Source organism: Phoca vitulina, unplaced genomic scaffold, assembly GCF_004348235.1.
Source record: "Phoca vitulina isolate PV1807 unplaced genomic scaffold, GSC_HSeal_1.0 scaffold17, whole genome shotgun sequence".
NCBI lineage: Eukaryota > Metazoa > Chordata > Mammalia > Carnivora > Phocidae > Phoca > Phoca vitulina.
Window position 1 is genome coordinate 33358954 of NW_022589720.1, and position 22162 is coordinate 33381115.

General features: G+C 42.8%; 1 protein-coding gene across 4 annotated transcripts in view; it reads left to right on the plus strand.

The window, feature by feature from the left end:
• The window catches only part of GHR (growth hormone receptor), a 603240-nt gene that overhangs the window by 558071 nt on the left and 23007 nt on the right, over positions 1-22162 (plus strand). For all 4 annotated transcript variants that reach the window (XM_032415198.1, XM_032415199.1, XM_032415197.1 and 1 more), the window contains exons 4-5: positions 11957-12086; positions 18812-18984. In XM_032415198.1, coding sequence (XP_032271089.1) covers positions 11957-12086; positions 18812-18984 — 303 coding nt within the window. The remainder of the gene's footprint in view (positions 1-11956; positions 12087-18811; positions 18985-22162) is intronic.

Genomic DNA, 22162 nt, shown 5'->3' on the forward strand with positions numbered 1-22162 from the left:
CGCTGTGTCTCTCTCTGTCAAATAAATAAATAAATAATCTTTAAAAAAAAAAAAAAGAAAGAAACTCACTGTTCTAATTCAGTGTTCCTCAAACCTGGTTGCACCTTAGAGTCACATGGGGCATTTGAGAAATACCAATGCCCAGGCATCACCCCAATCTTTTTACTCGGTAAGTTGAAAATAGTATTGTTGTTTTTAGATATAATTGACAAATGAACATTGTGGAAGACATCACCCAGTCTAATTAAATTAAATCTCTAGAAGGTATTTTGTTAAAGATCCCCAAGTGATTCTAATGTGTAGCCAGAGTTGAGAACCACTGGTCCAGTCGGAGCCCTTAGCTGGCAGTCAGTTGCCTTAAATCAATGTTTCTCAGTCTTCACTCTACATACAGATAAGCTGGGGTCTGGTTAGAATGCAGATTCGGATTCAGTAGGTAAGAGGGTAAACAAAATTTTGTGTACAGATATGCCCCTAGTGGTATTTGGTGGGTGATCATCCATCTGCGAGTAGCCATGTTGGCAAACGGGGATGAGTTCATCACCCTCCTTAGTTCTTTTTGGAACCTTCTGTGCCTATACCCTCAGCTCTTAGTAATCACTACTTTCTCTGATTTCTTAAAGCAATTATCTTTATTTTAACTGCCTTTTATTGTTAGCTACTTCTCATATATACACGTATTATTTCCTGTACTAGCTTATAGAGCTCTTCCAAGACAAAATCCATGTGTCATTTTATTTTTACAATTCCCATTGCACCTAAAGAACAGTGCCCTACGCATAACAGATGCTGTATAAATGCTTCTTGAGTAACTGAAACTTGGAACTTCTGTGTGGAAGTCTCTTTAAAAAAAATCGAAGAAAACAAAACAAAACAAAATCCAAAGGACTTAAAAATGCAAGGTGTTTTTCTTTGTTGAGCAGAAAAAGAATTTGGAGAGGTAAAGGGATAGAAGAGATTGGAGACTTAGATTTTTATGTTAGTTTTTTTCACTTTGAACACATCTTTGAATTTGGGAGAACAATTGCATGATTTAGTGGTTTTATTTGCTTGGAGCAGGGCACTATTGACATTTTGGGCCCGAGGATTCTTTGTTGTGGGGACTGTTCTGTGTGGTGCCCTGTGTTTCACAATATCCCTGGCCACTACCTGTTAAATGTTAGTAGCACCCCTTCCACCAGTCGTGACAGTTACAAATGTCTCCGGACACTGTCACGTGTCTCCTGGGAAAGAGACTCATCCCTGGTTGAGAACCCTCGGTTTAGAAGAATGCAGCATGGGACAGCTACCTACCGCAGCAATAAATACCTTAAAAAACTAAAACACACATACAGGAGAATGACAAGGTATGTTCTTGAGAAATCTGTATATGTATTTATAGAAAAAATGTTCTCTGCTCCTGCATTTTGGAGATCATGTCCACATATACCATATTTGTACTTATATTTGTCATATCGGCCATTCTTTTGTGGACATAGAAACATACGCATGGAACACTGTTTAAATCTGAATATAGACTTAGGAATCCAAGAGTGGTGGCAGCAATCCCACCAAGCAAGAGCATGTACACAGAGCAAAAGTTAAGGACGAACGAGCCAATTCTCTTTCTCAGGGAACCGGGCCAGCCCTTTATATAAAACAGTCTGTCTGGTGTGCCGTTATCCTTGGACCAAATACACTGTTCCAGCAAGTGAAGGTGTTAAGCTGAAACCTGGCCTGTAAGCAGGTGTTCAATGATTGTTTGTCGAATAAGGGAATCCATGAATGACTCAATGGTGAATGTAGCTGTAAATCCTAAAACAAAAAGACTTCAGTGTGCTCACTACAAAAGACCGTGTTTTATTGCCTTTGAAACTCCTAACCCTAGACATGAAATTACATAACAGAGTATATCATCATCAGTGAGGATTAACTGGCCTCAACAAAATTACAAGATGGGGAAAATAAAGTCTCATTTGTCAGTCGGTTTCTTCTGGCAATCAAAGGCTTCCCTTAGACTTCAGGAGGTTCATATTTTTCAATGACAGAGATGTGATGTTGGCAAAGCACTGCTGTACTTTCAGGCTTGGATTAGAATGTCCCCATACTTACTTTTTCCTCCTGTTCCTGGCCAAGAACTTGCATGTGAGAACCAGACCAGAGGCTCCGGTGGTGAAAAACAAGCACAGTGTCTTCAGGGCTCAGAAGGGGAAAGACAGAAGTCAGTGGTTCTTACATTCTGCTATCCTTGAAAATCACTGGGGAGCTTTTAAAATTCCAAAGCCCAGACAATTACAATGGTCATTCCATAAATTACCAATTAAAATCGAATCTTGAAGGATGGGACTCAGGTGTCAGTATCTTTTTAAATTCCACGGGTGATTCCAGCATGGAACGTGTCCACTCTGCCTGTAGACCCCCTTCAGCTACTGTTTTTCGGGAATTTGTGTCATCTCATTAAAAAGAACCTGACAACCTCGGGGGTGCCTGGGTGGCTCAGTCGGTTAAGCATCTGACTCTTGGTTCTGGCTCAGGTCATGATCTCGTGGATCCTGAGATCGAGGACTGTCGGGCTCCCCGCTCAGCAGGGAGTCTCCTTGGATTCTCTCCTTCTGCCCCTCCCTTCACTTTCATGTGTACACTCTTTCTCTCTCTCTCTAGTAAATAAATAAATCTTTTTAAAAAATACTTAAAAAAAAAAAAAAAAGGACCCGACAATCCCATTCACAAGTGCATTAGCTAGGTAGGGTTCATCCAGGATATTTTCATAAGAACAAGGGATTCAATAGTGTCTTTTGTTCAGTGAGTTACAATCCCTGTTTTTGTCACAGTGACATTAAAGTTAAAATTAATGAAAAGTGATTTTCAAATTGAAAAAGTGTCCAATAGAGGCTTAGAAAAAATAAAAATTACATGTAGTGATTCTTAGTGTTAAGTATAACTTGTTGCTTTATACATTTTAGATAGATTTTCTTACTGAGCTAAAACTCACATCAAAAAATGCCATTTTAACCATTTAAAAGTAGTTTTTAGTGTATTCGCAATGCTGTGTAACCATCACCACTACCAATTCCATCACCTCAACATGAAACCCTGTGCCCGTTAGTACGCACTTCCAATTTCCCTTCCCCTCATTTCCTGGCAACTACTAATCTACTTTCTGTCTCTGTGAATTCGCCTATTCTGGACATTTTATATAAATGGAGTAATATAATATGTGCCCTTTTGTGTCTGGCCTCATTCATGTCACAGAATGTTTTCCGGGTCCATCCATGTTGTAGCACGTATCAATACTTCGTTCCTTTTCATAGTTAGAGATTACTCTATGTTTATGCCACATTGTGTTTATCTGCTCATCAGTTCACAGACATGTGGGTTGTTTCTAATTTTTATTATTATGAATCATGCCACTATGAACATACTTGTACAAGTTTTTGTGTGAACATATGTTTTCGGTTCTCTTGGATATATACCTAGGAGTGGAATTGCTGGGTCATGTGTTAACTCTGTGTTTAACTTTTTTGAGGAACTGCTAAACTGTTTTTTCTACAGCAGCTGTACCATTTTACATTCCTTCCAGAGGCTCTAATTACTCCAATTAATTCTCTCGCTTTATATTTTAATTATTTGATTGTATTATCTTTAATATTTGATCATGTTATATAATACCAATATATTTAATTATTTGATTATATCATATTATATAGATATAATTATTTGATATATTATCTAGGATGTCCCTTACCTTAACCAAACAGAAAATAAATTTTACTGAATGTAATGCTAATTGTTTCTAGGACATCTGAAAACCATGCTATGCAGAATAAAAAAAATTTTTAAGCAATGAAACCATGGCAATTCTATTTCCTAGGTTAGTTCTGCAGGGCAGTAAGTATGTGTGTTTGAGGTGATGTTCCTGTTTCCACCGTCCAGCGGGCTACACTGTTGGAACCTGGGGCCGCCATAGCTGTGCTGGCACATCCCCCTCTCTAGCCAGAGGACAAACACCAAGGAAAATAGGGCCTTTGTCCTTTCACCCAAGCAGCCCTGTTGGTTTTAAGAAAACTGATGGGTAAAGAGCCTGAAATCTAGGGAGAAGAGAGAAAAAAAACATTTTTTGAGAACATTTTAAATCAGCTAGGGAAGTATATGATCACTCTGTCCAGGACAATTAAATGAAATAACATGAAAACACTAAGTAAGCTAAATGCGCCAGAGACGTGCTATGGAAGAGAAAGGAAAGAGGAGAAAGATCATTGATTAATGCCCCTGAGTGTTGAAAACTACGATTAATTATGTTCAATCATAAGTATTTAAGGAGGACAATAAATTCTTATAAAGTATTCCATAAAAAATAAATTAAGCAACATAAAGCAAGTTTTGGTAAAAAGATACATGTTTAAATGCTAGTCGTAGCGCACGCACACTCTGCTTCCCGACGTTGCTGGCCGCGTGAGCTATCTACACAGGCTGCGTGCAATTACATTTCCTGCCAGACCATGTGTGCCCTAAACACTTCTCCAAGATACTAATGACAAAGTTCAGCTGACTTGACATTCATCTGAAAGTGACTAGACATGTTCACTAAGCCTTTATTTTAGTGAGCCCTACTATTTTTTTAATGAACCAGGAACCATTGTTAAAAGTATACTAGAGTTTAATTTAAAATAGAAGGAAATGAACATTTCGGGAGAGAGCTTGTGAACTCTTGTTCTCAAGTCTAAACCAAGAAGTACCTGAGAAGACTTTACAGCTATGCCCTCCTCAGTTCCTCAGAGAACTATAAAGGAAAACAAGTATGAAGGTGATTTCCTTACATAAAGTATTGTCCAATATGAAATACTTTATTAAGTTTTTTGCCAATTTCTACCATTAATTTAAGGCCTTTTTTGCCAATTGCCTACAAACTCACTATTTGTGGTTTCATAACTGCTTGGCAATTCCATAGGTTAAAAAACAAAAAACAAAAAACAAAAAAAAAAACCGCTAACCAGTCTTTTTTTTTCTTTTTATTTTACTGTGCTCGCTGACATTATGTTATAAGGCAGTCCAGTTATGCTTGACAATAGTGATCAACCAGGAAGTTTACAGATTTCTTTTACCGTACTTTGACAGCCAGCATCAATCAAGGACATGACCTTCAGGAAAAGGGGATAGGTATAAGGTTCTCTTAGTTGGAGGAATCACTGATTTCCTGAAGCTCTTCATATATAAGAAAAGCACTTTGGAAATGAAATGGTAAGAGTACTTTGGAGAAGGATGTGTGGCCTCAAAGCAGAGCTTCAAAAGGGAGGACCCCCCCCCCCAAGCTAGGGGAGGGATCTAGTCCTCTAAACCTAAATATTTACAAGCACTGTGCAAAACTCAGTACCCCTCAGTGCAGAACCTCATCCCCAGGATGCCCTGGCAAATATTTAGGCTGCATTTCCTTTACAAACAAATGACACATAAAATGTTTAAAGTACGATTCAACCACCCAGCCCATTCCATTCAGGGTGGCTTTGGCTTAGAGAGGTGGAATCGTTGGATGGAGTCGTTGTGACATAACCAGAACTCTCCAAATTCCAATTCAGCTTTAATGAGCTTTTTCTGAAAAGATCATTGCCAAGAAGCTGATAACACTTGTGACATGATTCCAGAGTACCCAGATCATCAGGGAAAAGCATCAAGTAGCATTCTTAATATTCCAGAGATCCTCTTCAGCCAGCCCCACAGTGTCTGTGTGAGGCACTGATAATTTTCTTCCCAGCGTGAGGAATTTGAATTGCTTCTCAGGAACACATAGAGAAAGACTTTGCTTGGATTTTCTTAATTTAATACTAATATGTGATAATATAGCAACATCCTCCAATTATCTACAACTCAGACTTCAGTAGTTATGACCGTCTAGAAGACAATCACAGAAATCCCCTCTAACCAGCGAGGGAAATAGCTATCACCATATGACCGCATGTACTTCAGATGTTTCAGCTGGCACATAGTCCACTGTGTGTCTTGCTTTTCTCTCGTTATAGTATTTCCTCTTTCATTGTTCATGCACATATAACCACATACTCTGATTTGGTCTTATCACTTCTTCCATCTTTTATGATTAAAATCATGTTTGATGTTTATTCCATAAAATTGTTTTCTTTAGTACATCTTTACAAGTTTTAATTCTTAGTCATATTAAGGATGTCGTTTTGTTGCCCAGCTGCTGCCCAACTCAAAAGGAAATTCTCAACTGATTGTATGTAGTTTCCCTTTGGTCCGAAGGGAAGGTTTTCCCTTCCAGCTTCTGCCCCCACACAAGTTATCCAAGTCCTCAGGCTCCATTCAGGGATGATAACCAGTGCCCAGGACTGGGGACAGCAGATGGTCCACATGACATGGTGCAGTGGAGGTTCCACACTTCAGGGCAGGGGGCTGCTGAGTGCCTCCCACTGCACAACCCTCAGCTTTCTGAAGAAGGTTGTCCTTTCCCACCAACCCTCCCCTCCCACTTCGATTGCTCCCCTTCTTCCCTCTCCCCCAACCCCCAACAGGAAGCAGACATTGGGAACTGGTGTGTGATCTCCTTTTTGTTTCTGCTTTGTCATGAGTAGAGGATAGAAATGCATGTCTGGTGAGGGAGGGTAAGAACACAAGACTACTTCATTGTGTAACAGCTGCTTGATGGCCTTCCCTCTGCATACTGTCAGGAAGACCATCTTCTTCCAAGGAGAGAGCTACTGGGCAGTGAAGGAGGGAGCCAGCTTTGGCCGGCCCAGCTGGTCTGACTGGCAGAATCAGCCCTGGTCACTGTCAGTGGTGACGTGTTACAACCAGCCGTGCCTCCAGCTCTCTCTGACACTGTCCCTCTGTCGGTGTAGTTTGAACACACTGTCATTCGATCAACATTTAAAGACTTGAATTTAGTAAAACTTTCTTCGAGCTCTCTGAATAATAATTTCAGTAGGAATACCAGTTTAACTTCTTAACTAATTCCATTACCAGTTTATAGTCCATCAGAAGCTTAGGCAGGATTAGCATTGAGACATGCACCATAGGCGCATATATTTAAAATATCTCTTAGTTCTCCAGTGCTCATCATTTACTCTTCTGAGGTGATAATTAATATTCATATCCTTCCCACACCCTCTCAAACTAGACTCGTGGGAGTTTACACTACGTGTCACTCTTTTCTCTTTTTTCAAGCTCTACACCCAACGTGGGGCTTGAACCCACGACCCCAAGATCAAGAGTCCCACGCTCTACTGACTGGGCCAGCCAGGTGCCCAAACCAAGTGTCACTCTTGCTACAAAGCTCTGCTAGAACTGATCAGGCAAGCTAATAATGTGGAAAGCCAACTTTTCAGTACTTACTTATAATTTATTTCTCTACACCCGTGGCTCTCAACCTGTGCCACACATTGCAAGCACCTGGGGAACTTTCAACAATCATGACACCCAGGCTGCACCCCAGACAAATTGACTCAAGTCTCTGGGAGCAGGCCAAGGCATCAGTGTCTTTTAAAGCTCCCCTGTTGATTCCAATGTGCAATTACAATTAGGAAATGCTGCTCTTAGGGCTTGTCAGCTTACTCATTTCTGAGAATTGAATTAAGGTCACATCTGAGCTTGTCATTTTTCCCTTCTGGGAATTTTTTGAGAAGCAAGAGAAAATTGCCTAACAAAAAAGCTACTATTTTTTGCTAGTGCTGAATTTAGGCTTGAAATCACATGGACCTGTATTTTAATCCCATCTCTCCTACCTACTGCAGTATAAACACCACTCACTTCTCTCAACTCCAGTTTTTCACCCATTTCTAAGTGGACATAATGCCCACCTTCTGGAATTATTGTCAGTATTAAGGAGACAATATATGTAAAGTATTCAACATGATATAATATGGAAGGTGAGGTATATAACATGGTATTAATAACTAAAATAAATCTGTAGTTGCAAGTCAAAATCCTCATTTTCAAAATGAAGACTCCAAAGAGAAAATAAAAATGAATCCCAAATCTATTGTCACAATTTTGAGTGCTGATCGGTGTTGATACTAACATTTTTTTCAGAATGTGGGACCACTTGAGTTAGAACACTCATTTCTCCTAGTGAGAATTAATTTAGGGCCAAAGCGAGGCTCTCTTGTCAAGTGTGGCTTTCTTTTTAGACTTGCTGTAAATGGATATTGAACTATACTGTCTCTAGGTTCAGGCTAAAAATCATGAGAGAGCAGGAATTATTACTAGTTCAAAAATTATTGTTTGTGGCTCATCAGAGAGGACCTGAGAATGTATGGTAGCCATTTGTTGTCTTTAAGTGAAATATAAAACAAGCTTCTACTAGGATATTCAGACATAATTAGAGAGGTCCTCATTTTAAGGCCGGTACCTCTCAGACTTGGGAAACCTCAACAAGATGCTAAGGAGGCGAACTTTAGGAATGCCAGCTATCTTCAGCCACAGTTGTAATAGCTGAAGCAGGAGGTGACTGAGAAGGAGCTAAGCAGCCAGCTACACTACAGTTCTTCTTGCCTCCAACAAAGAAGTTATGTACTTTCCCACTCTCATTGTGACACATTCCATTTGCTAAGAAAAGTGGCTTATGCCATTGTTGAACACTGCTTTCAAGTTCTGATATATTGGATTCATTTATTCTGTATAAACAGCATTCAGTTAATATTATTCCCTGCCCTTCCTCTGAATTCACCCAGCTTCTGGGACCTCTGCTTCACACTCTCTCACAAGGCTGTAATCACAGTGTCAGCCAGGGCTGTGGTCTCACCTGAAGGCTGGACTGGGGAAGGATCAAATTCCATGGTTGTTGGCAGGATTCCGTTCTTCAAGGGTTGTTAGACTTGCTAGTTATTGGTCAGAGGCCACTCTCAGTCCTTAATCATGTGGTTTCCACCAACACGGCAGCTTGCTTCACCAAAACCAACAAGAATGAGAATCTGCTGGCAAGACGGAAGTCAGTCTTTGTAGCCTAATCACAGATATGACATCCCCTCAAATCTGCCATATTCTGTAGGTTAGATTAGATTACATGAGCAAATTATTCAAGGAGATGATATACAAAATCTTATAAACAACAGGAAACAGGGATCATTGGGGCCACCTGAAGAGTCTGTCTGCTACAGCACTTAACAGCACATACCCAGACGTGAAAGGAAGAAGGAAGGAAGGAGAAGAGAGTGCAAGGAAAGAAAAAGAAAGGAGGAAGGTAGGGAAAGGAGGGTACGCAGTGAAAAATACAATCAAAAAAGACAAATTACAAATAGCTTGGCTGCACTACGTCTGTATCAGAGTTCCTGTGTGGGCACACGCTTCATCACATTAGCACCGCAACTATGGACCATGAATTTCCCATTTCTTATTTAGAATGAGGAGATAATAGGGGGCTTTCTATACATCGGGAGTTAAAACGTAACAGAATAAACAGGCATACTAAGTTTAAGCAAGAAAAATGTGTTTCAAATTAATTTTTTTAAGTTTTTTTTTCCCCAGCTAGCAAAATTTTTTTTTTCCTCTTCTGTTTCAAGTTTTTGGGTTGGGTTTTACTATTCTTGCCATTGTGTGGTAGGCTTGTTGCACAGGGAATGTGAGAACCTGAATGGTGTTTGCTTTTGGTGTTCTCTGGTTGTTTCGGCTTAAAGGCCAAAACTATGTTTTCATTGTGTACATTATTATTAATGATGATATACATCGTTTATTGTAAACGTGAAGTTGTAAAGTAGCTTGAATCTCATCTCTTCCAGCCTCTCTATTGAGGAGACTGAGGCGCAAACGGCTTGGGAAGATCAGGGCTGAAGAGTATCAGAGCCATAACTCAAACACAAATCTCTGAATTTGTAACCCAGCGCATTTCCTCTTCTTAAACTTCTATGCAGAGGAGTAGGCAGAATCTGCAATACTCTCCTCAAACCTGCAAGCATTAAAAATAGTTGTGGCTTAAATATGTTTTATTAATCGCTTATTTTCTGGGAGGGTCTGCAAATAACCTTTTCAGTGCTTCAGCTAATAGAAAAAGGAATATTTCCAGGTACTCTACCATATAGTAGGTGCTTACTTAACAAACACACACCTTTTTCACTATATCCATTTGTAGCAGATCATACAGGCCCCTACATTTCAGTGCTCTCAGAGAGGTTCGTAGGTGCTGACCACCTAGAGGGGGCTGAGCATCTGCCCTTGGTACCAAGCAGATCCTATCCATGCCCTGAAACTCTTGTCAATCTCTTAGTTAATACAGGAAAAGGAATATCTCTTACAACCATATGACCATGGAATTTCATTAAGAAAGACATTCTACCACCCCCAACATGTGTTCTCAGGGCAAAAGACCTATCTGCAACTTAGGATTTCCTGAAGATTCATTTTCTTGTGGCCAGACTCTTTGGGACAGCAGAAGTTCTAAAATGAGGACACATTTCCCCAGCCTGAGCTTCTTCGCTGCATTCATATGGGTATCAGTGGAAGGAGGATGGGGTCTCCATTTCCCAGCCCCTTACCTTCTTACCCTGCTCATCTTTCTACATGGGATTCCCCCCTCCCCAGCCCCCACTGAAAGGGAAACCCCACAAGGACCAGAATGTTAGCAGTTTTGTTTCCTGCTCTACTCTTGGAAGAGGGCCTGGCACAAGGGAGATGTTTCGTATTTGTTGAATGGATGGCTGAATGATGGATTCATTTAGAAGGTTTATAATATCCCATTCATTATGATTTTGCTAACAAAGGGAAAAAGAGGCATGTTTTGGTTCAGAACAGCAGATATGAACCTGGAACTTGGAATCAGGGATTTTTATGTGTTTGGTTGCATGCTATTTATTTCTAAATTATGTTTTAAAGTATTCATAAGACTCCTTTAAAATTGAGAGACTCCCTATTGCCCAGGGATGAGAGCTTTAGATCAGAGAACAAATATATTAAGTTTACAATCTAATGGAAGACTAATCATATAAGGAGGGGAAAAAAAGAAACTTGGCCATCTCCAAAATGGCCATGGAACTCAGAGAACAATGAGAATTGATACACAAAAAATGAGTTTTGCCTCAGACTTGTCTGCTGCAGATTTCATAGATGCGGAGGCGTTTGGGCTAATATCCTAACACATAGGAGGCAATCACCACTTCTCAAATTTGAGCTGACACATAAGTATGCAGAAGTTTTTTAGTCATCATCTACCTAATGAATGTACAGTCATCACCTACCTAATGAACGTACATCATCTACCTAATGAATGTACCTAATGAATTCTTTTTAAAGAATGCAGACATAAGTGGCTTTTTATAAAAAAAAAAAAGAAATCTATAAAAAGAGGAAATGCCCTGTAGTGGATGCTGAGGTCCCAGGCCACGTCCCTTTGTCCCACCTGATGCGAGTGCATGCATCTGTGGTGCACGGCCACCATCGTGCACATTGCCACGTCCACTTCAGGAGCCTGTCCAGGCTTCTGTCAAGCCAGGCAGGATCTTCAGCCCTTGTGCGGGTGTGCCCTAGAAGTTCATGGGCATGAACACCTCCAGGGCAGCCCTCAAGCAGTGGAGAGCGGGGGTTGGGGGATAAACACCGCAGCCTCCCCTCCTTCTCTAGGACACACTCCACGCCCTACAGCTTCTCCGAGAGGCCTCTGTGGAGGTGGGCCCTGGCTGGCCACCGTGGGAACCCACTGGACAACACACGTTATTAGCTGTCCTCCCTCCCCTTTCCACTCTCCCTGGCCCCTCACTTCCTGTTCCTGGGGTCACCTTCCAAATAAACCCTACCTCTAGTTCTGGTTTCTTAAACAGGCCCTAAAAATAATGTTTGACATGAAGACAGAACAGTTTGTCCCTGGAATCGAGAGCTGACAGAGAAATAACTGGCATTACACCGAGCTCCTAAACTGTGACCCAGGAAAACAGTGTCTCTGGAGGAAATGGTTCTTCTTTACCACTTTACATATGAGTTTTATTAGGACCATACCTGACCTTCCTGATTTCATGCTTTGCCTTTTCTGTTTATTCTGCAGATTCTTCTGGGAAGCCTAAGTTCACCAAGTGCCGTTCACCTGAACTAGAGACTTTTTCATGCCACTGGACAGATGGGGTTCGTCACGGTTTGAAGAACCCAGGATCAGTACAGCTGTTCTATATTAGAAGGTGCAAGCTTTATGCCTTTCTGACTTTTCCATGCCTTTCTGACTTTTCCCTCCATGGATTTTCGGATGAAAGTATACTGAGTTGCATGCAGTGGTGGACATGGAAAGCATTTTTTTTTTTTTTTGATGACTTAAATGTATACATTTATTCAAAAAAAGTTAATTAAGCCCTTACTATGCATTTGATGCTATTTAAGGCACTGGAGATACAGTGCTGACTACAAAAAAGGTAAGGACCCTGGCCTCGTGGAGCTTCATTTCCAACAGGGGAAGACAGACAACAAAAAAATAAGTAAAATAAATAAATGTCAGCTAGTAAAAGGGTTATTAAGAAAAGTAGAAGCCAGAAAGAGGATAAAAAGTGCCCACACTGTGAATGAGTACATGCATGTGCATGAGAGTGTGTGAGGGTGAGTGTGTGAATATGAGTGAGCATATGTGTGAGTGGGTGAGAGTGTGGGTGCAAGTGTGCATATGCAGGAGTGTGTGTGAAGTGTGGGTGTGTGTGAGAGAGGGAGTGGTGAGTATGTGCATATGAGAATGTGTGGAAGCAGGTGTGTGGATGTGCACAAGGATATGAATGTGTACGTGTATATGAGAGAGCGAGTATGTGAAGGTGTGGCTAAGGGTGCATGAGTGTGTGTGCAGGGAGCTTGGGTGATGCTTTAGATGCGCAGCTCACAGTGGGCCTTGCTGACGTGCTGTGTTATAGCAGAGACAGAAGTGAAGTGAGAGAGGCCCACATGAATGTCTGGGGGGAAAACTGTGCAGGAGAGGAAATTACAAGTGCAAAGGCCCTGAGGCCGATCTGTTTGAGGAAAGCAGGAGGCCCGCATGGATGGCACAAGGTGAAACATGGGGACGTGACATGAGCAGAGGTCAGAGAGTTAGCCAGAGCCCGACTGCCCCATGCCTTGTTGGCCATGGCTGGGCCTCGAATTTGACTTCATCTGTGGTGGGCTTTGAGAAGACGTGTATGTTTTACAAGACTCAGCTTAGTGTCTAAGTAGAAAATAGACTATGTTCCTATTAAATTAGTTATACTCAGTAAGGAATTGTAGTACTTTTCTATTCCATTTTGACCGGTGGTCTTCTAAAATAACAGAGGAAGAGTGAAATGAAGATCTCTCAATATAATCACCATCCAAGTAGTTTCTTTCTGACCCCTCACCTGGAATTATTTCCATTTCTGTTTACTCTTATGTTGTACCTTTTTTGCCTTTTCTAAGTTTTAGGTTCTAACACTTTATCATTTCCCCTTTTCCACCCAACCCCCAGGGGAAGCCCAAGCCAAGATTCAAGGGTAGCCAGGACCCTTTGTCCCAGGGTGGGAGCGTTCATGGGTCCAAGGCTAATGCCATCTATACCATACAGGAGCGGGGGAAGGGAGGGAACGGGCAGGGAGCAGCCAAAGATGTGGGCTCAGGGCCAGCAAACCCGCATCTCGGCCTGACTCTGGCACTCGCTGAGGAATGCCACGCAAAGTAGTCGGTTCACAACTCAGCCGCCTCGTTGGCGAAACAAGAGATGGCAGGTCTTGTCTTATGCCTTCTTGTGAGAGTTTGGGTCGATAATACATGAAAAGCACTTAGCACTGCGCGTGGCACAGCATAGGTAATCAACAAATGGTAGGTGCTGTTACCCTTGGTAATATGGTGATAATTTAAAATCATAATGATACAGAAAGCCAATTCCTGGGCTACAAAAATGACTTTTGATTCTTTCCGGCTACTGATTATTGGTCTGTTCTGAGGCCGTTGTTAGTGCAAAACTGGGTACTCAGTATACAAGTAAATAGTTTGAGGTAGCAACCCATACCGGCCTTACCCACTTCCCCGGTGTGAGGGAGGTTTCCTGGATGTGCCCCAGAGGGCACACAGACACGACATGGCTGGGCACCCAAGGCACTTTTTTTCTCTTCGGGCTGACACTACAGACAGGTGGGGGTGAAGAGGCTACACTGCTTTGTGGAAGTACATTTGGACAGGAGGCTTATATGTTTGGTAACACTTTGGAATGTCCGTTGGATTGACTGTTAAAGGGAGAGAGATTTCCGAGGTACAGAGAGCCAGCTCAGTGAGGACAAAGTAAGTTATTTGTGCAGGCACGAGGAACTAAACTGAAGAGAGAGAGGGCAGAGTCGGGCCCACTTTATGGAAATGGGTTATTACCAACCCTAATATTCACCAAGTCTGAACTTGAGCAAAAAGATAAATCCAAAGGTATAAAACCCTCACAAATACATATTTATTCCTTACTTTCTTCCATCCGGGTCACATGCCTTTACCTCCGGGCCTCCTCTGCGCACGCTAGGCCTCTGAGCTCCCACCCCCGTCCAAAGCCAGGCTCTGTGCTAACAGAGATGCCACGGAAAGGGTGACCAGGTGGAGGGCAAGCCTCAGCATATTTGGAAGGATGTCGTGAACTGTTGCCCTAGTGGAGTTTGGGATCCCAGGGGAAAACACTGTCACATCTCCAAACCCCCAAGCACAACCTAATGATTAGAGCCAGTCCCAACTTGCAAAATCAGTATTTTGTGTTTTCCCTACAAAAATATAATTATTTTGAGTATCTAGCCAAAATAGCATAAGCCTCCAGCCCGGTTCATCTAGGAAGGGTGGAATGCAAGGGTCTAGGGTGTCAGGCCCAGACCGGCCCAGTGAGTACGCAGCTGTGTTAGCCTTCGCGCCGGCTCCTGGCACAAAGAGGACCGTACAGATGCACTTTCTGACTCATCATTGTTGCTCAGAATTCAGGTCCCAGGCAACTCCTGGAACTATAGAATCGTGACCCCTCTTCCAGGACACACGAAGCTGGGACAGGATTGCATCCAGAACTGGAGCAGGGGAGATAGGAAGGCTCGGGGAAGGGGCCCATGCACTGGGCTTTCAGTTTTACCAGCCTGGCCTTGGTAACTAAAGCACAAAGGAGCCTAACCACGTCAGGCTATCCACTGGACAGGCCCAGAGGCAGCCGCATGCGTGGCTGTCTCTGCCCCCGGCCAGGGGAGCAGCCTGACTGCAAATCGCAGGCCCCACAGCAGGAGGCTCTGGGGGGGGGCCTGTTGGAGATGCTCTGCTCTCAGCTCCCTGCCCGCAGATGAGATGCTCTCAGCTCCCTGCCCGCAGATGAACTTATTGTTGAAGAAAGTGGGCTTGTGAAGGCTCAATCCCAGAGACTCTATCCCCCCACTTCTGCCATCCCCACGCTCACTCCCCTCAACAAATGAGCCTGGCCTGTTAAAGGAAAGTGTATTTTCCATGCAAGGTTCTGGAGGAGATGAGAAGGGAGAAAGGGCACTGTTGCTTTTCCTTTTTTCTAGAGAAAAGATTGAATTTTAAGCCTAAAACACATGATCTGTATGTAATGAAAACTGTGGTCCTTAGAACATAAATGATGTTTTATTTTTAGGATTTTTCTTCCAGTTGCTAGATGGAAAAGCATTTGGATAGAAAGTATTTCTTCTCTTTATTCTGATTTTTACCAGTAGTCCCATTGTACAGCCTTCCTTCCATTTCGCAAGATGGACTAGGAGCAAACCTCATGCACTTAACTCTTAGGGGTACGACAAGGAGAAAGTAGTTTCCAGAAATTGGCTTTGGTCGCCTGTGTAGAAGTTCAGCCCAGGGAACACAGGCCAGAGTCCCTGTTTTACAAGTCGATTTGTTTTTTTGGCTAAATTTAAGAGTTTAAAAATAAGTTTTAAATATTTATTTAAAATAAAATTCAACTTTGGTTAATGAGGGGGAGGGCCCTGGGAGTTGTGTTTTGAACTAACTGTTCCTGTGCTTAAGATAAGTGCTTTAAGTTGTTTGCTCTGTGGAACTAATGGATTTGGAATAATCTAAACAAGGTTTTTCATGCAGTCCCCATGGGGACACGTCAAAGTTGAAAAAACGTAAAACACACAGAGCTAAACTTCCTATTACAAATCCAGACCTGCGAAGCACTGTACTACATCCTTACATTTTAATACTAACTTTTATACTATCAACTATGCTAAATATATTTTTTTTATCTGTCTTATTATATAAGAGCCTCATTTCTCTGGGCAGTCTTGCTAAACCGTTCTCTTTAATATACTCTTACTTCGTTTGAAAGTCAAGATAAAATAAACCATACTGTAGATCAATGACCCACCTATCCCTAATTTTTAATCCTTTTCCTACTACTCTAAACATACACACACACCCCTACACATTTACACACATATATACATATACACATATACACGTACACATATATACACATACATAAATACAGACGTATACATACACACTCCCACACATACACACACACACCACTCACGTTTCCCATCAGGGATGAATCTCCCTCTCATCCAAGGGTATGCAACTTTTAAAAATCTCAACCAGAATTTAAGCCACAGTTCACTGGCCATGTTAATCCCAAGTTCTTTCCAGCAGCTGATGAGCAACTGTCTCAAGGACCCCCTCATACTACACAAGTTTCTTCCCAGTGCCAAAGAGACCAGCCTGAGTAACAGGGGTAAAGAAGGAAGCGTGCATTGTCTCCCAGCTCATCCCTTCCTTCCAGTCCCTGCCTTCCCTATAGCCTGTGGTGTCCTGGTCACTCATTGCTACCCAGCACCCATCCCTGAGAGGAACGCTCACAGACCTCTACTCTCTAGCCTACCAGCTGCAAGCACCTCAGCCTACACAAGGTCATTCCTACCTTCTTCCCCCTCAGCCACAGACCACCTAGTTTTATGTCTCCTTGACTTATAAACCTCCTTCTCAGCTGATACCTCATGAATAATAAGCAAATAATGAAGTATTCCCCCCAAGTAGCAATTCTAATTTGAGAAGTTTTCCCATTATTCCATTGCCCTCTCTTCCCCTCACCATACTCGTGCCCATGCTTGCATACCTCAATACCTTTGACTACTCAGTTCCCTCCTTCCTTTCCCTATTGCCACGTATTAAGCTTTTACCCATCCTTCAAGATCTCTAGAAACACTACCTCTACCTTGAAGCCTTCCGTGAACAGCCAGAGCAATCATTCCCTCTTCCGAACTTTTAGGGAGACTAATGAGCACTATTTGTGAGCACAAACCCACACTGCTTTGTAATACAGTTTTTTAATCCTTCCTCTGAGACAGGAGTCATTACTTAGACACACGTGCATCCTGCATAATGTCCAGCACAGTGTTTTATATATAATCAATGCTTATTAAATATGAATGGAATGACTACAGGATACCAAAAAAAAAAAGTACTCAGATGGTAATTTCTGAGTCTCCTTCTAGCCTGAAGGTAGGAACGCCATCATATTAATCATTATATCCACACAGGGCTAGTGGCAGCTGGAATGCTTCTATAGGACGTATATAGTAGGCAGCCAAAGATGGTTTGCTGGACTCCTTCAGTCAGTCAGAGGGATGGGACTTGGGAGGGCTGTGTCACGTTCTAGCACACGTTCGCTCTGTTCTTGCAGGGGTGGCCTTGAGTAGGAGAAATCCTTGCTTGCTCTGCATTTTTGTTCAGGCCCCCATGGCAGCTGACCAGGGATTTCCCTTTCCCTAGACTCTGCTTCCTTCCCCAGTCAACTTCCTGGCATCTCTTGTCCATTCATCTCACACCCTGCCAGTGTTTTAAGTCATCAGGGTACATGCTGCTCTCTGTAGTGTGGGGTAGAGGTGAATAACTGGATGGCGGAATGTGAATATGGAGATGTGGCTTCTCTGATTTCTTCAGTATTCTCCATGTGTCCGTCTTTCCTCCATGATTTGTTTTGGTTGTTTGTTTGTTTTTAGCTGAGCCAAGATGTAGGAAAATATGACCTTGTTTTTTGTAGAGAAAACAAAAGAAAGGAACAGATAGGCAAACACATTGATTCAATTCAGCCCATTTTTGCTTCCATTTTTTTTTTTTATATTATATTGAAGTGTTCATTCTACTTACAAAATAGAAAAAAATTGCTTTCTGGGTTTGGAAACAATTTTTAATTTCTGAGTTCATGACCTTTTGTCTCTTTTAGGGTGGGGAGAAAACGGCTAGGATCCCCATGTTTCATAAATGTCACCTGAAGGTCCAGCATGTTTACAATGTTCTCATGGCTCTTCATGTAATTAAGGAAAAAAAAAACAGGAATATGGGAAGGAGTTCAAGACCTCAGGAAGGCTCCCCCAAGCCTAAGACAGCCTTGGGGAGATGGACGCAGGGTACAGTGGTTCAGAGTAGGGTGGTAGCTGATTTTCCATCTCGAGGCCCCCCAAATCTCCGTGTCACTCAGCCTGAAGAATGCCATCGGTGTGCCTCCTCGGTCTCTTCCACCATGAGTTGGGGAAACATCCGGGTCCAAAGAGTCACTGTTCTTTGGGAATCTTTATAGTTTGGGAGTTGGCCCTCTGTAGTGTTTTAATAAAGGAACATTCTAAACCTCCCTAAGCCTTGGAACCCTCATCTGTTAAATGTGGATAATAAAGTACCTACCCACAAATTACTTAATTTAGGAGCTGGCACATCATATGCAGTCAATGCACAGATGCTTTTGCTGTTGTACAAGTACCAGCGGCCTCCTATCAGTCTGCAGACACTGTGGATGAGTCCACAGATGTGATACTTCTTGGAAGTGATGCCGCTAAAATACTTGCTTGTGAAATATTTGTGTTCCAGCTTATTGAATCTGACTATCAGGCACCTCACTTTGACTTAAACCATGGCATGATTTTTGGAACAATTCATCCTTTTTTACCCTCCATTTCAGGAGCACTCAAGAATGGACTCAAGAATGGAAAGAATGCCCTGATTATGTCTCTGCTGGAGAAAACAGCTGTTACTTTAATTCATCTTATACCTCCATTTGGATACCCTACTGTATCAAGCTAACCAGCAATGGTGGTACGGTGGATCAAAAGTGTTTCTCTGTTGAGGAAATAGGTAAATCACAGGTTTGTGTTTTATTTGACATGGCTTTAGATTAAATAAGCAGGGAAGCCTCCGTGTCCAGGTGTATTCAAGTAGGAAGACTCTGTCATTATAATCTAGGTGAATGGAGGTCTACTTTATAGGGCATGAGATCAGCTAGTGAACAAGAGGGAGAAGGCAGGGAGAATGGAAGTTGGCTCTAACATAAAATAACCTGGCAGTAAATGTTGTCAAGAAAAGAATGGGAGTCTTGCAGAATCTTTTCCTTAAGGAGGTCTGTCAAGCTGGATTATGTTCTTGGGTCCCACAAGAGACAAACTCAATGGACTTCTAGGATTCCTTCTTTCCCAATTTTTCAAAATGATTATTATATTCAGATCTGAAATATGTTGACCTTTGATTCCTATCATCACTGTAATAAAAGCCTAGATTTTCTTTATCACGAAGCATAATAATTCTGGAATTTTATGTTTACAAAACAGCCGAAAATCAGTTTAAAGACATGTTTATAGGATCTCAAGACAAACACTGGAGATAATCAGAGCTCAATGAGCTAAATGAAAGATCTAGACAGATTATCCCTTGCCCATGGTGTGGACACAAGGGGAAATGAAACAAAACAAAACAAACAACTGTAATTGGAATGTTTATTCTATAATAGTGTAAACAGCAAAATATAAAGAATCAAAGAAGAACTTTGAGCAGCTGACGTTGGTCCCTCAGAATCTATCCACAAAAGCTCATCTGTTATAGAAATTGCTTGGAGTTTCTCTGACACATGCTGTCCTTACACGCTTGTGTGTGGTTTCCCAGGCACCGGCAGACTGGAAGAGGCTAAGAGAATGTGGCTAGAAGCTGCAGGCAGAAACAAATAAGTCTGATAGCCTGTCAGGGAGAAGAACAAGCAGAAAAGAAAACCCAACTGCATAACTTGCAGAGACTATTCTGTGTACGCCCCAATGTCAATAGACATAGCTGTTGAGTGGCTGAATGGGTAGTAGTAAGAATTACCGGGTCAAGACCCATGTTCTAACCCTGCCCCTGCCAGTAGCTAGCCCCACTCATTTCCATGGCTGACTTTCACGGAGGGCCTGCCATGCCCTGGATGCTGTGCTAGGTGTGGTGCCTACAGAATGAGTAAGATATGGTCAAGTAGGGGAGGCAGGTGTGTTAAATAATTGCAGTACTGTGTCTTAGGTGCTGGACTCGAGGTGTATGGAGGACACTGTAAGCCAAGGTAGTGGCCAAAGGTACAATGATTGACTGGGCCCGAGGGATGAAGAAGGGCTGCCCAGACATGGTGGCAGTTCAGTTACTCCTTAAAGCATCGGTGGGAGTTGCCAGGTATACCAGATAGACTGTGTCTTCCAACAACTACGAAGTTCTGAAAGTGACAAATGGCACAGAATAGTGAAGGACTCGGGAGCAGTTGGGCAGGCCTGACTGATCAGCCAGAGAAATTGTAAGTGGTCTTGTGTACCCCACAAAGGAATTTAGACCTTATCTTACTGCCAAGAGGTGCATTTGAGGATGTTTAAGAAGGGAAATGACCTGAGGATAATAATAGCTAACACTTACAAAGCCCCTACCTATGGGTCAGGTATAATAACCATGTGAGAGAGGTTCTATTATAATCCCCATTTCACAGATGATGACATTGAGGCTCAGAGCATTTAAAGGCTAACTCCAGGTCGAACAGCTAGCAGGCAGAACTGAGATTTGAACCTAGGCAGCACAGCTCCAGAGTCCACACTCTTCATCTCAGAGTTATCCAGTGCCACCTGCTGTGTTACTAATGTCTCAGGGAATCCATCCTGCTGCAGTGTAGAGGGTAGATTGGAGTAACACAGACTAGAGACAGAGAGGTTAGAGGACTTGGTGATAATCTTTGTGACAATTAAGGCAAAAGATGGTGACAGGCAGTTACAACCATAGCAGGGAGGGAGGGAGCTGGGAGGGGGAGACCGCAAGGAATGAGGTGAGCCTAATCTTAAGAAGACAACCACAGGCCTTCAGCTTCCTCACACATTGTATGAGTTTTCTGCTGCTACCTCACAGGGCTCATCTTTGGGTTTAAAGCACTGTATTATTAGACATTTGTTGTTCATTCATGCGTTCAGCAAATATTTATTGAGTCCCTTCCTTGGGCCAGGTACATTTCTAGGTGCCAGGAGCAGAAAATGTCTGCCCTCGTGGGATTTTATCCCAATGAGGGTGGAGAGAGACAATACTCTGAGGAAAAACGACACAGGGAGGGAGAAGAGGAGTGCAGGAGCGTTCGCGATTTTAATAGAGTCATCAGAGCTGGCTTTGCTGAGTAAAAAAACTGAGAGAACAATGTGTCCGTCTGAGGGAAGGGCCCTTCAACAAGAGGGCACAGCAAGGGTAAAGCTCCTGTGGTGGGAGCATGCCCTTGCTCACTCGAGGAACAGCGTGGTGGGGAGAGGGGCTGGCACAGAGCCAGCAGGGGGCACGTAAGAGGCCACATCTGAGGGACCCGAGAGGCAAAGCCACTGCACCCTTGAAGCCCTTGGACGACTTTGGCTTTCACCTGGAGTGAAAAAGGAAGGCTTTGGAGGGTTTGAAATGAGTGATGTGTTCTAATTCGAGTGTGAAAATAACCCCTGTGACAAGTGTATTGAGAATAGACTGAAGGAGGACAGAGACCCCAGGAGGAGACCACTTTGGAGGCTAATGCAGCAATATGGGCAAAAAAGTGTCATGGCAGGCCTGGGTTGTGCGGGTGCTGGTGGTGAGCAGTGGTTAGAATCTGGGACCATCCTGGGGCGCCTGGGTGGCTCAGTCGTTAAGCATCTGCCTTCGGCTCAGGTCATGATCCCAGGATCCTGGGATCGAGCCCCGCATCAGGCTCCCTGCTCTGCGGGAAGCCTGCTTCGCCCTCTCCCCCTTCCCCTGCTTGTGTTCCCTCTCTCGCTGTGTCTCTCTCTGTCGAATAAATAAATAAAATCTTTAAAAAAAAAAAAAAAAGAATCCGGGACCATCTTGAAAGTACAGCTGACAGAATGTGGGGGTGGTGAGAAAAAGATGTGTCAAGGAAGAGCTCACTCATTTCATCTTGAGCACCTGGAGGAATGGAGCCACCATTAGCAGAGAGAGGGAAAGTGACAGAGGACCACATTCCAGGCAGGGGACCAGGGGCTGCCTGGGGATGTACTCGGGCTCAAGGGCT